Source organism: Synchiropus splendidus, chromosome 1, assembly GCF_027744825.2.
Source record: "Synchiropus splendidus isolate RoL2022-P1 chromosome 1, RoL_Sspl_1.0, whole genome shotgun sequence".
NCBI classification, from domain to species: Eukaryota; Metazoa; Chordata; class Actinopteri; order Syngnathiformes; family Callionymidae; genus Synchiropus; species Synchiropus splendidus.
This window is the reverse complement of record NC_071334.1, coordinates 51,875,056-51,890,234: the sequence shown is the minus strand read 5'-3', so window position 1 is coordinate 51,890,234 and position 15,179 is coordinate 51,875,056. Positions and strand designations below refer to the sequence as shown.

General features: G+C 43.4%; 1 protein-coding gene across 6 annotated transcripts in view; it reads right to left on the bottom strand.

Annotated features, from left to right (window-relative positions):
* tns1a (tensin 1a) overlaps positions 1–15,179 on the bottom strand; it is a 64,715-nt gene that overhangs the window by 12,101 nt on the left and 37,435 nt on the right. For 5 of the 6 annotated variants that reach the window (XM_053861182.1, XM_053861199.1, XM_053861184.1 and 2 more), the window contains 8 exons: positions 14,002–14,114; positions 13,861–13,939; positions 13,705–13,780; positions 12,295–12,424; positions 11,565–11,630; positions 11,071–11,196; positions 2,408–4,054; positions 190–356 (listed from right to left, as the gene is read on the bottom strand). In XM_053861182.1, coding sequence (XP_053717157.1) covers positions 190–356; positions 2,408–4,054; positions 11,071–11,196; positions 11,565–11,630; positions 12,295–12,424; positions 13,705–13,780; positions 13,861–13,939; positions 14,002–14,114 — 2,404 coding nt within the window. The remainder of the gene's footprint in view (positions 1–189; positions 357–2,407; positions 4,055–11,070; positions 11,197–11,564; positions 11,631–12,294; positions 12,425–13,704; positions 13,781–13,860; positions 13,940–14,001; positions 14,115–15,179) is intronic. The other variant, XM_053861191.1, reaches the window with a different exon arrangement.

The following is a 15,179-nucleotide window of genomic DNA, read 5'->3' as shown; positions in this document are numbered from 1 at the left end:
GATCACTGTGTTGAGTATTTTTTGTGAGAAAACAATTAGGATTGAGATAACTGAGAAGGGCACTGTACTGTGACCAAACAGCATTCAGAACACCCCACTGCAACACTGTGTCAACGCATGCAGGTCACTCTGGCTGGGGCCAAAACGTACAAACATAATTCCGTTATCTTCTCAGGATGGAGTGGTTACCTCTCGAGTTCTCCCTCCTGGGTTCAAGGCAAGATTGTTGGCGAAGTCTGGAGAGTGTCCGACAGACTGGCTGTCGTGGCTGCTCTGGTACTGACCCTCACTGGTGGTGCGACGCCGGCCCATTGGCTCTGGCGTCACTTCTGGGGTCATTCCTCTGGATCGAACCCCTGGAATAAATTGTGCATGAGAATATGGTGAAACAAAACAAAACAAACAGACCAAAACGTATCTTCTTCTCCTTCTCCTCGATTGAAATGTTTTGGATTGGGGATCACAGTTTAACTTATTAACTGTTCATTGTCAGTAGTGATGGTGTTGTTTGGAATGAAACATTCCAGGGCAAAATGTAGTCAGAGTTTATATGTTGTTATATATGTTGCCTGGTCTAAAGAGTAACCAAATCTATAAATAAATAAATAACAATCTACAACAATAAGATTATGAACATTTATTTGCAATCTGGGTCAAAAAAAAAAAAAGAAATTGTGAATGAAGCTACACACATTGTGTATTGGTGTTAGGCAGAAACTCCATGAGTGAAACATCCAGAAACCACAAAGAAATTGAGAAAACTGGACAAAACTGATAAGATAAATTAAAATGCCACACCATTAGAAGGCAGGGGACAAACCAGAAAAAGAATAGGAGCGGTGACGGTCAGATGGTTGCGGGGTTATGCTTTCACTGATGCCCCGGATTCGAGCGTTGTACTCTTTCCCGGGAGGGAGGTCAAGTTGATGGATAGAGGATGAGGAAGGCGGAAGGAAGTGAGAGATGGGCAGAAGGAGAAGTAAGAGTAGAAGGATTGTCCAAACGGTGGAGTGAAGAATGGAACAGAAAAGAAAACAAAGGAAAAATGAACAGGAAATAGAAACAAATTTGTCCAGTGAAAGAACTGTGTCATTCCAAATGAAAGCATTTTATGGCATGATGGAAATCAATGACTGAACATGTGGTGTTAACACTTGTGTCACAGCTGTGACTTGTTTCTGCACCGTGGTCGCTGCACACATGGAGTGTCTCTCTTGTCTATTCTGATTTCCTTTGCTCAGGTTGTAGTTCTATTTCAGACACTAACTATTCCTGTGCTGCACCACATAGGATGAGCATGGAATAGAGGCGACTCACGTGTATCATTGACAGCTGAAAACTCCACCATCCACCGGAGCAAAATGATGATGACAGGCCCAGACAAAAAGCCGCCTTGCTTGCACTGACTTACACTAGATATCATGACTGAATGCCTTCAATGCGCAGAACTGTCAGTAATAATACTATAGTTACTGAGATTGGAACATAACAGCGCTAGGGTGTAATAAAAAAAAAAGCTACGCTGTGCTCAAGCCACAGAGACTATGGACTGAGACCTTGAGATTAAAGGAAAATAAGACATTAGTTGAGAAGACGAAATAGTTGAATTTTAGTTGGATTATTTTGTTTTTCACAGTTGAAATAGCCTTTAATTCTGAGCCACAACAACATGCTCTTTCAAGTACAGCTCCTCACAGATCCAACTCCCTGTCACTAGCCTGAACTCATGTCTGAACACTTGATATACGTAGGCAGCAGAGGTTGCCACATCGCTGTTGCACATAGCAACATTACTAAAACTCCAAGGCTTCATTTTACAATTCACTTGCAAGTACGTAGCTGCCTGTTGTAAGACTTCAGTCAACAAGACAAACATATGAAGGGGTAACCTGTCTTCTGAGGCTTATCTCTGGCTTCAATAAGGTGTCATGTTTATTTATTTATTTTTTTGCTGCTTTTTTGCTGCTCTGAAGCCTAGGGACCTGATCACACTACTCAAATAATCTTCTCCCTTCTCAACTTTAGTTAAGATGGCATTTTTTTAATACTAAAATAGCATTCAGCCTCTTCTCAAAGATCCTGAATTTGGACCAGCAGGAATTGGATCAGAAAATTGTTTTTTTTTTTAACCATTTGATCATCTGGAGGTTCAGATGGACAGAAAAGAAGTGAAATCAACATTTTACAATTTGGGGCATATTTCAGAAGCACAATTTTTCAGGGAATCCTGGACTCTTTGTCACAAAGGGACAGGAATGTTTCGGTATCCAAAATGGGAAGCCACAAGTTCTTAGGCATCTAGTGAATTATTCATTATACAAACAGCCTAATCTTCTCGAAGTCCTGGTAACTAAACTACACGCGACTATTACAATTGATATCGAAATTGTGAATTAAAAAATCTTACCAGCGATACGATGAGCCACGAGCCCTTCTAGGTTTAAAGGTTCCTCTTCAGCATCTTGCTCCCGAGGTAAAGAGGTGGATGATGCATTATTGGGCTGAGGGGTAAGTGTTGGGAGCGGTGAAGAGGAGGCACTATAGCCTGGATAGGGAGAAGAACCTTGGAGGTCAGGGGATTGGGAAACCCTGCCGCCCATGTAGGAGTTCCCAGGCTTACTTGGCACCTGGTGGTTGAGACTGGACGGGGATTCTGTGCAATTGTGCGGGATTTGTCTTGTGTGAAGGCAAGGTTCGGGCGTATGTGTTGGGGTGACATTTTGCTGTTGATAGGAAGGGATAGAGCGGTGGGGTGAGAATGCTGGAGACTCGACTGCCGGGTTTGCTTTTGGCCCAGGCGACCTCTGTGGCTGATGAAAGCTGTTGTGGACTGCCACAGAATTGTTGTAGCTTTGAATGGCAGACTCTGCTTGGTATGAGGGTCTTGAAAGGGTCTGGTAGATGGGTGCTGGTGATGCGTTTAGGCTTCGGTCACCAGAGGGCGCACTTTGTGACTTGGTCATGTGTGAGTTGTGTGGGTCCAAATCGAGCATTAGCATGTTGAGCGCCTCTATGGACTGCTCGATGTCTCTCTGGGAGGCCGGGGTAGGGAAATGGGGTAAGCTATGGGTGGTTTGAGGAGGCGGACCAAAGGGGTCATCTGGGAGGCTATACTGGTGCCACGTATTCAGACCTCTTTGTACAGCCTCACGGCTGCTAGTGCTCCTCTCTGGAGCCCTTGGCATTGAATTTGTGTCAGGGCTGATCACTGGTGGGTTTTCAAAGCTCTGGGGCTGATAGGTTCCTTCACCATTTTGATAGCTGTTATATCGTCCTCGTGGTAAGGCAGAGTCTACGCTCCGCTCCTGAGTCTCCATAACTATTCGCACTCCATGTACCGGCATTTCACTTGATTGTTCACTGGGTCCTCTCTCAAGGTAAGGCCCGTCGTTCTGTCCACTGGAAGGTTTCTTTGCTTGATAGTAAAGGTCGGGTGGAGCTGCTTGGCCTTCAAAGGATGAAATGGTTCCCAAACTATCCACACTATTGCCCTCCTGTCTATTTTCTACCTTGTCATCAAGAGTCTCACTTTCTTTTTCTCCTGTTGCTAGAGAGCCGACGGTCCTGCTATGGCCCCCGTTGACATGAACCTGTGCGGGGACCAGATGCCGCACCCCTCCTCCAGGACTGGTGGACAGGTACGCTTGTCGCTGGGTGGGCGCTTCAAGGCCACTAAGGAGCTGATCAAGTTCTTTCTTCTCTTGAGGGCTGAGTGAAGGATGGCTTGCTAGAGGGTGACTATGGCTCATAACACTCTGCACAAACTGGCTGTGCTCATCTGTGCGGTCAGTCTTGATGGATGCAGTGGAGTTCCCGGAGTCACTGCTCACAGACAGGGTGTGGTCAACTGCAGGGAGAGAGGTGTGGCCTGTGACAGGAAGTGTCTGCTCAGTAGTTTGATGGTGGTTAGTGTTTTGAAGGGGGATCTGAGAATCTGTTAGACGGCTCTCATGGACTGGAAGGCCGTTGATAGTGACCACCCCCTCCAGGGAGTCTTTCTTGCATATTCTGGCATAAAGGCTTCCATCAATTGGCCCTTGAGTGTGAACAACATCTACGGAAGCAAGAAAAAAGCATTAATGTAACTTTTAAAAAGGACGAGCGCATGTTAGGAATGCATGTTAAAGAAAAAAATGTGCAGATTATGTGTTTACTCCATTGAAATGCCTGGGTCGGTGTCAGTATAGGCCACTAAAGTCCTCTTTCCTAACATCAATGTACTACTGCTTGGGAGTGAGGATGGGTTGAACAAACACATGCTAGTGTGTGTGACCTTGGTCGATACTGAAATATAAAATATATATATATACAAGTAACATCCGACTTACGACCTGCATGACTTATGTACTTACGACCACGGCCAGCAGAATCTTATTTATTTTATTTTTTTTTAATTCAATGTCTGGCACCGCAGCACGTAGCAGCCCGGCAACGCGTACGACAGTTGCGGCAGCACAATATCCCAGCATCTCACTCTCACAGTGATCTACCACTACAGAAGCACCTTTAACCTTCGTGTCGGCTATTTTGAATGGCATTCAACATAGGTCCGATCTAACTTACAACTGCTTGGTCGGAACTGATCCCGGTCGTAAGTTGAATGTTACTTGTATGTATATTATACAGTTTTATATATAAAACTCTAAACTCTGTTTTACACAAATGAACATTTGCATATATGTTACAAATTTTGATAACAAAAGGTGGTCCTGTTTGGGCAATAAGTATAGTATGATGAATGTTTGGCACTGTTCATGGGGGGCGTGAGGACAGAGCGTGTGTTTCTGCTCTCCACTCATCGTTGTTTGTACACGTCAGTACGAATTTAATGTGTCCATTAATGAAAGCTGGAAGAGGGTGGACACTGGGTCAATTGACTTTGTTTCCATGAACGGCGTGAGCAGACGATTAGAGGCGCCAGAAATCCCCCAATATTTTGTGGTCACCAAGCATATTTACTTTAAATTGTCCCATTTGAAGGACATTGAAGTTTGTGACATGGTTGTTAAAACGTAATGAGAGAAGAATAAATATATGTACGATTGCTGCAACACTGGACATCGAACACCGTGCGTGAGTTTTCTTCTTTAGAGTCTCCACACCCGCTGCCCGTAACGCTGGCCAGATCAAGACGGAAGGACATTGGTTCCACAGAACACTCTTCGAAACAAACTTGTCGAAGCTAAACACTGCTTGAAGCTGGGATCTTGTTTCGACTGCTCAAGCCTTGCAAGTATTGGACAGATACTCTCACACAGCAGGCAAAGTGACCCCACTCTGCACCCATCTTTTTTTGGCGTTCAGTATTCAGCAACCAGCAACACAACCATCGGAAGCGCTATTAATAGACGATTTGCAGGGTGAGAGCCCCTGTCACATTGCATCACTGTGGATCCCACATGGTCTTATGTAGACCTGCCTGGAACCAGGCCAGGCCCCAGAAACACACGTCCAGAGTTCAGAAACCAGGTTGGAAACATCCAGTCCAGGGTTTTTCTGTTCATCAAGAATAAAAATAATGGTTGCTGCAGTTCACCCCAAAATCAACAACACAGATGTAAACAATACCATTGCTGGGATATAAAAAGTCATAATTTAGTCACCGCTTAAAAGCTTTTGGTCTGGCAACTCGTCTTATGACTATAGCAACTGCAAAACAAAGCAAAAATCCCACAGAAAGGGAAGAGGTACATTTGCCATGAGCAGGATCTGCTAGTATTATTTAAAGCAATGATGCCCCTATTCTACGGAAAAGTCAGTGTATAGCTTGACTGAGGAAACAGGAGAAAAGCACAACAGCACCGTTGCTCATCCTGAAAACAAAGATTTGCCATTTAAGAGCCTCCTGTCAAAAGTGTACGCCTGTGTGTTTTTGTTTTGTAGCGTACAGATGTAATGAATCCAATGCTCACATTCACGTGATCGTCTCTAAACTAAGCAACAGCAGGCGGATCACGGTAGCTATTTTGACGATGATGTAAACAAGAACTCGGGAACAGTTTGTGGCTGAAGTTGCTTCCATGGACAGAGGAGATGATGTGAGTGGGAGCGGGTACAACTTCTAACTCCATCTCATCGACATATTTCAAATGTGCCTGCTACCTAAGAATGTTGCCATACCTGATGGTCAGCTGTCTGTTGCATGTCCAATAAAAATTCACATTCCTTTCCAGCAAATCCTCATCAACCGTTTAGTGGGCTCCGAGTGACTGAACTGCTGAGCTGACCGCTCTAATTTATATCCTCCAGTGAGCCAAGGTTTGCTTGAATGGCGGGAGGTGGGGACTATACCACTGCTCCCACAGCGGGGGAGAGCTGGTGCGTTGGAGTCATCACTTTTCCTGACAGCACCACCGGAGGGGTGGCAACTCCTTGAACTGAAAATCCCATGTGTCTGGCTATAATAGCGTCACCTCTCTGGGATGCCTTACCCAAGCGTCACAAGCTTTTAAATATCGAGGCTGAACATACCAATGATTCCTTCATGACTAATCTAGTTTGAAAAGTCTAACTTCATTCTGCATCTGCTTTCATGCCTTCACAAGAAATAAAAGGTACCTGAAGTGCTTTACATGAGCAGCAAGAAAGGAGGAATCCGGAAGCACACAGCATTTCCAAAACACGTGAAGAGGAAAGAAATTCCAGCAAGTAGGTCTACAATAGGTTTAGATCTACTGTGGTTGAGCTCTGAAATGGCGTGGCCATCTAAGGGGCAACGTAGCGAGGACCTCCAGCACATGTTGCTCTGAAGAGCGCACAGCCGTTGGCCTACCACACGGGTTTGAGTAAAGTCACTATCATCAGGCAAGGGTGGAGGGCACTGAGAGTCATTGCAACCGCCAGCAGCGTTTCAAAAGTGCAAGAACTTCCTCTCAGGTCAAAAGAGAATGAAGTCTTCAATATAGTGAGTTGACAATTGTTTCATAACAGCGTGTCTGCTGTGAAATGTTTGGACTTGAACAACTAATTCAATGAAACCGCACATCATTTCTAAACCAAAAGCGCCATCTAGTGGCCCCTGAAAATTAGGACACTGTTTCATCAAGCCTGCAAGACTGTTTCATGACGCCTCATCCACCCATCACTACTAAATGTTTTGAATGAGTAAAGAATCCAGGTGGCGTCGCCCAATCCCAGTAACTGGCAAACACTTTCATATTATAGTATCCTACACGCCCAGAGATGTTCGGAGCCTGGGGGAGTGAGAGGACGATCTTCAACAGGGACTCTATGGAACTGTCTGAGGAGTGGCTGATTCTGAATGAACTCAGTTCAAGTCAATGCATTCACACACACATAGAAATTGAAACACAAACATAGTCCATATGTTCCTTGGTGCCTAAAAATGTTTGTTTCTAAGATGTTTTTTTCTCAACGAAACAGGAGTGAAAGGCCAGTAATTAATCTTTTAAACAGTATAAAAACAAACACACACACAACAACACAGCGGTAGTAACTTCATCACACAAATCTAGTACAACAAGAGTGTCAGAAAGAAAACCCATGTTCGCGAGCAAACTCATTCTCAAAATGGCAAATGGCTTTTGGCGTGCCCAAACTGCAGCCTGCCCACTAAATGTTCCACACATAAATTGTTCCATGAGTCATTTTGAAGCATGAAGTTTCCAAACACAGGAGCGCTCTACGCTGACATGGAAACTGAATAAACATGTAATTTTGGTCCTCGGCTTCTGGACAGAGGGAGTCCGTATACACACGCAAGTTTGCCATTTTTGTTCACTAAATATTGTCTGAGGAAGTGTTGACTTCATTCAGTCCTACTCACCAACAATGGCTCTTGGTCTCTTTACTTATTCTCTCCTTCTTGAACTCAGAACTTAACTCCTCTTGTCGTCTTTCAGTGTTCCAACTCCTGCTTCTGACTCTTTCTGTCTCTGTGCAACTATTCCAGACACGTTTCAGGGCTCGACCCCGCTAAATATGGGAGGAGGGGGCTGGTAAACAAGGCAGACTGCTGCTCTGCTGCATGACCACACACACGCACTCTCTCTCTCTCTCTCTCTCTCTCTCTCACACACACAAACACACGCACTAAATGGTAAGCTTTTAATCAAGGGAAAAACATCCATTCTGCTGAATCATGTGCATCGAATGATGAGTGAGGTTAAAAGTACAATTTTCACTGTCAAAATTTCTAAATGCATCATTCATCTTTAAACTGAAGAATGAGATTATTTTTGCAACATTATGTGAAATTGTTGTCATCATTATTTCTCCCAAAAGCGAAGTATTCCTTCAGCCTTTGTAGAAATAACTGTATTTTTAAATTAAAATCAGACAAACCTTCCAAGTTGTAAATGATTTTTTGGTCCCGGCACTGTCAGTGATTTGGTGCAGTTGAATATAAACATCACATGCGAACTCTGTTCCTTTTCATTAGCTATGTGCATCTTTTAAAATCATGTGCTAAGGTGATAAATGTCTCTGTAGGAGAACTGGTGGCGCTCTGGTTTGACACAGGGGGGTCGACAGCTGCCAGACCGCACGGCTATTAGTGGAGTGGAGCCAGGGAGCGACACATTCATGGGCATACCACCTGAGAAACCGGTAAAGCTATGGAAAAACTGCGCCGATGCCCCCGAACAATGGCTTTCAGTACCAAGTCCTGATGGCCTGAAGTGGTTCATACAGCCCTTGAACTTAAACATAGTCAAGGTCGCTGATCTTGGTTGCGAATGGTGGCGGCAAGTGTTAAACCAAACCCCAACAGCCTTCAGACATCGTTGCCTGCGGTTGAAGCGTTGCCTTCATGTCGGCAGAAATAAACCTGGGTGCATTGTGTGAATGAAGCTGGTGAGTGATTTGTGCCGACTCGTCACAGCCGAGTGTAAAAATAGGGAATTCTGTCAGAGAGCTTATCAGCATGTCAGCCATTTTTACACCTGATTTACATTCTCACTATAGGTTGTAAGGTTTATTTCCATCAAATGTTGACTCACAAATAGTCAATGAGCTGAATAACTGGGAATCAAAGCAAAAAAAAAGAAAGAAAACGAATGAAATATCAGATGCGATATTGATCATCTGCAGTGTTTCACAGTTTTCATTTCTCCCGCTGCCTTGTGCCTGACGGTCAACGTTCTAAATTTTATTTATCCGTATATTTAATGGTTTATCTTTCTCTCCTCACTTGATGTTTTCATTTATAGACTATAGCGCAATATATTCAGTAAAATTCCAACTTTTTTGGTAGTTTCTTTCGGATCCGATATTTTTTAAAAAATATTACATTAAGCAAATAAGTATTTTTGCATCTAGAGGAGGAGCTCTCATCTCATTTTCAAATCTTTCACACCTGATACACAATAAACCTTCGACTTTGGCGCTGACATTTTTTCTGTCTCATTTTACAACATAGGTCCCTGCATTATGGCGGGTGACATTTTATTGTGGACTTGCACAGAGAAATGAAAGTCAAGACTTCTGACCCCTGCGGGTCCTTGGCATGTACTTACATGTATATATTCATCAAGTCAGACCATTGAGGTGCATCATTTGCTTGGCTACACGGTATCCTCTGCAGAGGAGTGGGTGTACTGCATAGGAGCACCCACCCCACAACCCTGATAACTGGTTGGACTCGACAGTGACTAGACTGACAGACTCTGGGACTGTGGTGCTAAACCATTGTGCACTACAACCACACCGCTGCAGCTGTGAAATCAAGTGACAGGAAATCAAAGTGTCGTAGCCTGTTCACTACAGTCACAAATGAAGACGCCTCCAGTGATGAAAGCCGCCGCCCACAAGGAGACGAGCTCATGATTCAACACGTGTATCACTGCTGCGTGAGGCAACTGTTGCTCTCTGTCCCATGCATGGCACCTGTTAGCTGTGATCGTTTCAAAATGTTTCTATTTTGTAGTCATTGTACCTCGCAGTACTCCACAAGCAGTTCTTACATTCATGAACATCCTGGGATTGAACTAGCAACACTCAGGATTCAGTGCAAAGAAACCCGTGGGTAAACAATCGAAGAGGGCAACAGTCAGTCAATATATAGGGGGAGATTGATATCTATCGCACAAAGAAAAGGAAGTCAGACACAGACTGTGGATGGAGGAGGTGACAATCATAACTGGAAATGTTTCAGGTTACTTCCCATCAGAAAGGGGGCAGCCAGGAGCCAGGCGACTGGCGCCCTCCATATTTCAGCACCAGCTATTTAAGGCCACAGCTGAGAGACATAAACCAAGACTCTTCTTTGCTGTGGAATGCAGAGGGGACCCAGCCATAGATTGCATTGTATGGTGACTCTGGAATTCTAGTGGATGAAGTCAGAATTATTATTATTTTTTGTACTATAAACATATTGAAACCCTTTATTTCCCAAAAATGTGACACCACCTACTTTGATGTCACCAAAACCTGAGTTAAAATGTTACATCTCCCATCTCACCGAAACACCTTCCTCATTTCACAACCAACCAATAGTAGTGATGGGCTGATGAGGCTTCATGACACTGTGCCATCTGGTGGCCTCTGAAAATAGGGACACTGTTTCATGAAGCCTCATCAACCCTTCACTACCAAATAGCATATTAAGCAATAGCTTATAAATAGCTGATTACTCTAAATAAATGACTCTAACTTGACAAAAGTACACACAATTCATCTGATGACAAGAAGCAAAATACTTGCAATATATTACCGATGGCAAGTGCCATGCTGTTTCCAACACGATCTGCATTTGCAGAGCGCATGAGTTTGAGAGTTTTTAGTCTTTACATATTTTAATGAAATACTCATCCTTATCATTCATTCAGTACTTGTTTAGTGAGGCTTTATTTTTGCTTATTTCTCCAAATTTCATGCAGCTCTGAGACTTTATCGTCACAGAATATTCTCCGATTCTGCTGCCCTCCCTGTCCTCCCTATTACAGGGCTGCCTGTTCAACGATGGTGTCTCACTGCTGCTGTCATCATTTGGACTGATGTAGCTCCTGTACTGAGCGCTCCCTGCTCGGGGCGCTGGATCAGTGCCATAACAGCGCACACCTGTGTGTGTTTGTGTGTGTGTGAATGCAGTTTTTTTATTTATTTTTTTACCATGGCTGGCATCGACGGTGTCATCGCTGTGCTGATTGCAGTTCTCATAGGAGTCCCAGCGTATCAGAGGGTCCTGGGTGTTGTAGTCCACAGAAACACTTGGCCCATTCTCCAAGTGGCTGAGACCTGAATGGGGAGAAACAGAATGCTGAATCATGGCAGGTGACTCAGCATTCATAATAATCGTAGAGATATTGAGTCAATGAAGCAGTGTCTCGTCCTGACGGACTGAAATCTGTCGTGGATTAGTACAAAGCAGAAATATATATATATATATATATATATATATATATATATATATATATATATATATATATATATATATATATATATATATATATATATATATATATATATATATATATATATATATATATATATATACACACAAACTGTGGAGTCTATTTGTTTTACCTGTCGCTTTGTACATCAGCTCTTTGAAACATTTGAAACATTTTTTATACCGTTACATGAGAGGCATAGCAGTATGTTACCTTTAATTTTTTCTGGTGCATAAGAGAAAACAAACTCCACCTTTCCGTATTCAGGAAACCTGTCATCTGCAAAAAGGAAACCAAAGGAAGGTTATAAAATGGATCAAGCCCCCAAGCACCAAATATTGAGTCCATAAACAGTGCAGGATGGAGGTTTTTCGGACGACAGAAGAATTTAATGCAAATATTAGAAGAGGAGGAAACATTACAGTAAAAGTTGACTTGGTCTGAGGGTGACCAGCTCCTAGTCCCTCGTGAGGATAAAAATAAAAACGTTTTTTTCGATGTTTCATATTTTATTAATCCATTTATTTAATTGTTTATCTTCCTTGTTTGTAGTTTTCATTCATAGAGAAACACGTTTTGTCAAATTCCAACTTATTTTGCTGGTTTCCTATGGTTCAGATATATTTTTTTAAATGTTACATTAGGACTGTTTTTACATCTTGAAGTAGTGCCCACATCTCTTTTCAAAATCTTTTCTGTCTCATTTTGCAACATGGCATGAAGACAGACGGTAGTCCCTGTATTTTATGTGGCCCTTTGGGAAAACACAAACTATTGGCGTATGTGTGCCACAAGATGTCGCCATTTTTACCACATAACTGGTGTGGTGCTGAGTCACAAAGAACATGAAGGACAATATGAAAGTATTTCGAAATTCAATCTCAAAATGGCAAAATCCATGTTGTTTGCTCCACAATGGCAAGCGTATTTACACTCTTGTTACCTTTGAAAGTCTCATCCAACTCATTCTTGGTGAAAACCACTCCCAGGTCGTGGATTGCACATGTGTGAAACTGCACCCTGAAGACCACATCTCTGGTGGGGTTCCTGAACCTCTTGTGGTAACACTTGAGCTTCATTTGGTGGGAAAACAAACAGTAAATTCTGTTGTACAAAATAAGTAAGTGATCATGTTTTCATGCACACAATAGTGAGCAATAGCCTTTTTAAAGTTTGGCTGCTGCCATTATCCCAATGTACAGTACAGTCCTGCATTTTATACATGTACAACAGTCGCCTCCACACAGTATGAATCTCTGTAGATCCCAGAACCTTTCCTTCAGTCATTCCAGCATCCAGATCCAGCCTTTCTAGCTTCGCCTCTGAAGTGGCCTCTTGTGAAGTGTGAAAGCCAAACAAAGCAGAGGAGAGAGTCTGGAAGACTTTAGCAGTCACTGTAGTTTAACACATCTTTAATTTTCATACCATTATCATATTACAGGGCTCAACCCGGTCACACTAGTTTGCTCGTTGGCATGGCAACAAGGGTATGATTATTATGAGGCAACTGGCTCCAAACTGATGAATACTGAGTTCATTGATTTAATGTGACTATTATTGTTTGGGCCTTAATTCATCTGCTTAACAACGTCAAAGTGCGATGGTCATTTCCTTCACTTTGTGATGCGCATGCAGAGACTTGACACCAGCAAACCAAACCTGTCGGCACAGCTGAGAGAAAATGAAGTGGCGGCGATGAAAGTCCTTATTACACTGTCACGCGGCAGATTTGTCTCCTGAGTTACGAGCCATCATCCTCTGTCTCTGCCTGGCTAATATTAGCAGCCACTTCCTGTTTATAAGGAAGTCAGATTTTAATTTGTAATTGGTCCTGCTTCAGTGCAGCTTTGTGATCAGTGTCAGTGCCATGGTTGCGATCAGATGCGTCTGGAGACGACAGTTTTCTTAAAGGGGACCATGCCCAGTAACTGGTGAGGGGCTGAAGAGGCTTCGTGAAACAGTGTCCTTATTTTCAGAGGCCACTAGATGGCGCTGGCTAAAAATGATGTGAGGTTTCATTGGAATGGTTGATTAAATCTAAAGAGTTTCGAGCAGAGAGCGCCATCTGGAGGCCTCTGAAGGTAAGGACACTGTTTCATGAAGCCTCATCAGCCTGTCACTAGTTCACGGCACGACAGTAGATGAACTAAGGCAGTTTTTCAGTTTTCTGAGCTGCTGTGTCTACATGGTCACATGATCAGCAAGTCATGGCAGAACTAAAACTAATAGTGAACTTATAACGTACAGATATATTGCCTCTGTTACTAATACATTCTTTACAACACAACATTTTAGAGGGAGTACAAAACAATGACCACCATATTCAGTTTCAGGAGAGAGAGGACTTTCTCACCAAGATGTCTCCCTTCAGCAGTAAGCCCGGCTCAATGGTGATGCAGATACTGGTGTTACTGTCTCCCTGCACATTGCTATACAAAACAGGCAACATTGGATCCATCACATTCATCATCTCAGAAATGATGAGGATCTGAAGTCAAAGTTGCCCTACTATATTCCCGAGGTGTAGACGGGCTGCATGGCCTGGTAGATCTTCAGGAAAGGACGACAGCCTGCGAGGAGAACGTGCTCTGTGAAGCGAGACAGCTCTGAGAAGGAGCAACACGCCGGCCTTCTTCGGAGGGACACTCACCTCCTTTCGACTCAAAGTTGGGAATGCCATGCATGATGACGTGGTGGAGGAAGAGCGGCTTGTTGTTGATCTTGATGTGACCAGACAGGAGGCCATTGAAGTATTTCACATACCTGGAGAGAGTGGAGTGGATTTGTATGGATGAGATCGTTGAGTAAATACACACTTTCGTTGGTTACTAATGCAGAGTTTTTCTGTTTTACATCACCTCGCTGGAACCATTCTACCTATATGTTGTAAACCAGTGGGTCTCCACTACTGGTTTACAGCTGTGCTGCAAAACAACTTGTAAAAGGAGAGGATAATACAGTGGATGGTTTAGAAACAGGAATTGCTTGTGGTTCCATATAAAACATGTACCCTGTGAGTCCAAACCATCTGAGTCTGGTCTCACAACCGTCATCTCCAAACTATTTGGCATGTTATCCAAAACAAAGAGCAACATGCTACTAATTCAAACTTTCTCTGGGGGCGGGGGGAATCCACTAGTGATGTCCTGATGAGGCTTCATGAAACAGCATCCTTATTTTTCAGAGGACACCCTTTGGATTTAAACATCCATTTCTATGAGACCTCACATCATATTTAAACCATGAGCACCATCTGGTGGGCTCTGAAAACGAGGACACTGTTTCATGAAGCCTCATCAGCCCATCACTAGAATCCATGTCCCCTAAGGGCTCCATGCCGTCTGTGTATCAGGCGTAAAACCCAGCTAAAACCAACCATTCTAATGCAGACATGAAACATGAACAAAGAATCTTTCTGTCAGAATTTTGACTCAGGCAGGATTAAGTGACGTGGGAACCAGAGACCACATCCAGCCATGTGGTTCAGCTCCTGCTGCCCAGACGGAGACTTTAAAACCACAGTGGGAAATGTCAAGGTGAATTGCTCTGTACAAAGGCCAGTGGGGGGTGTGTGGCGTTGGTGTGATCTCCCTGTTAGTAATGATAATGACCATAATGATGACTGTAGTTAACGCGGCCCAGACTGCAGGGGTCTCCTGATGCTGCTGCTCTGCTTGCTCTTGTGTCTGTGGCCATATGGTTTTGTCTGTTGCAAATTCTGGTCCAGAAAACTGAATAGCTTTGCATGGCAGCCAGCTACCGACGAATCAATGGTGCACACATTTTAGGGAATTATCGGGCAGTCGAATACGAAAAATGAGTGAACCA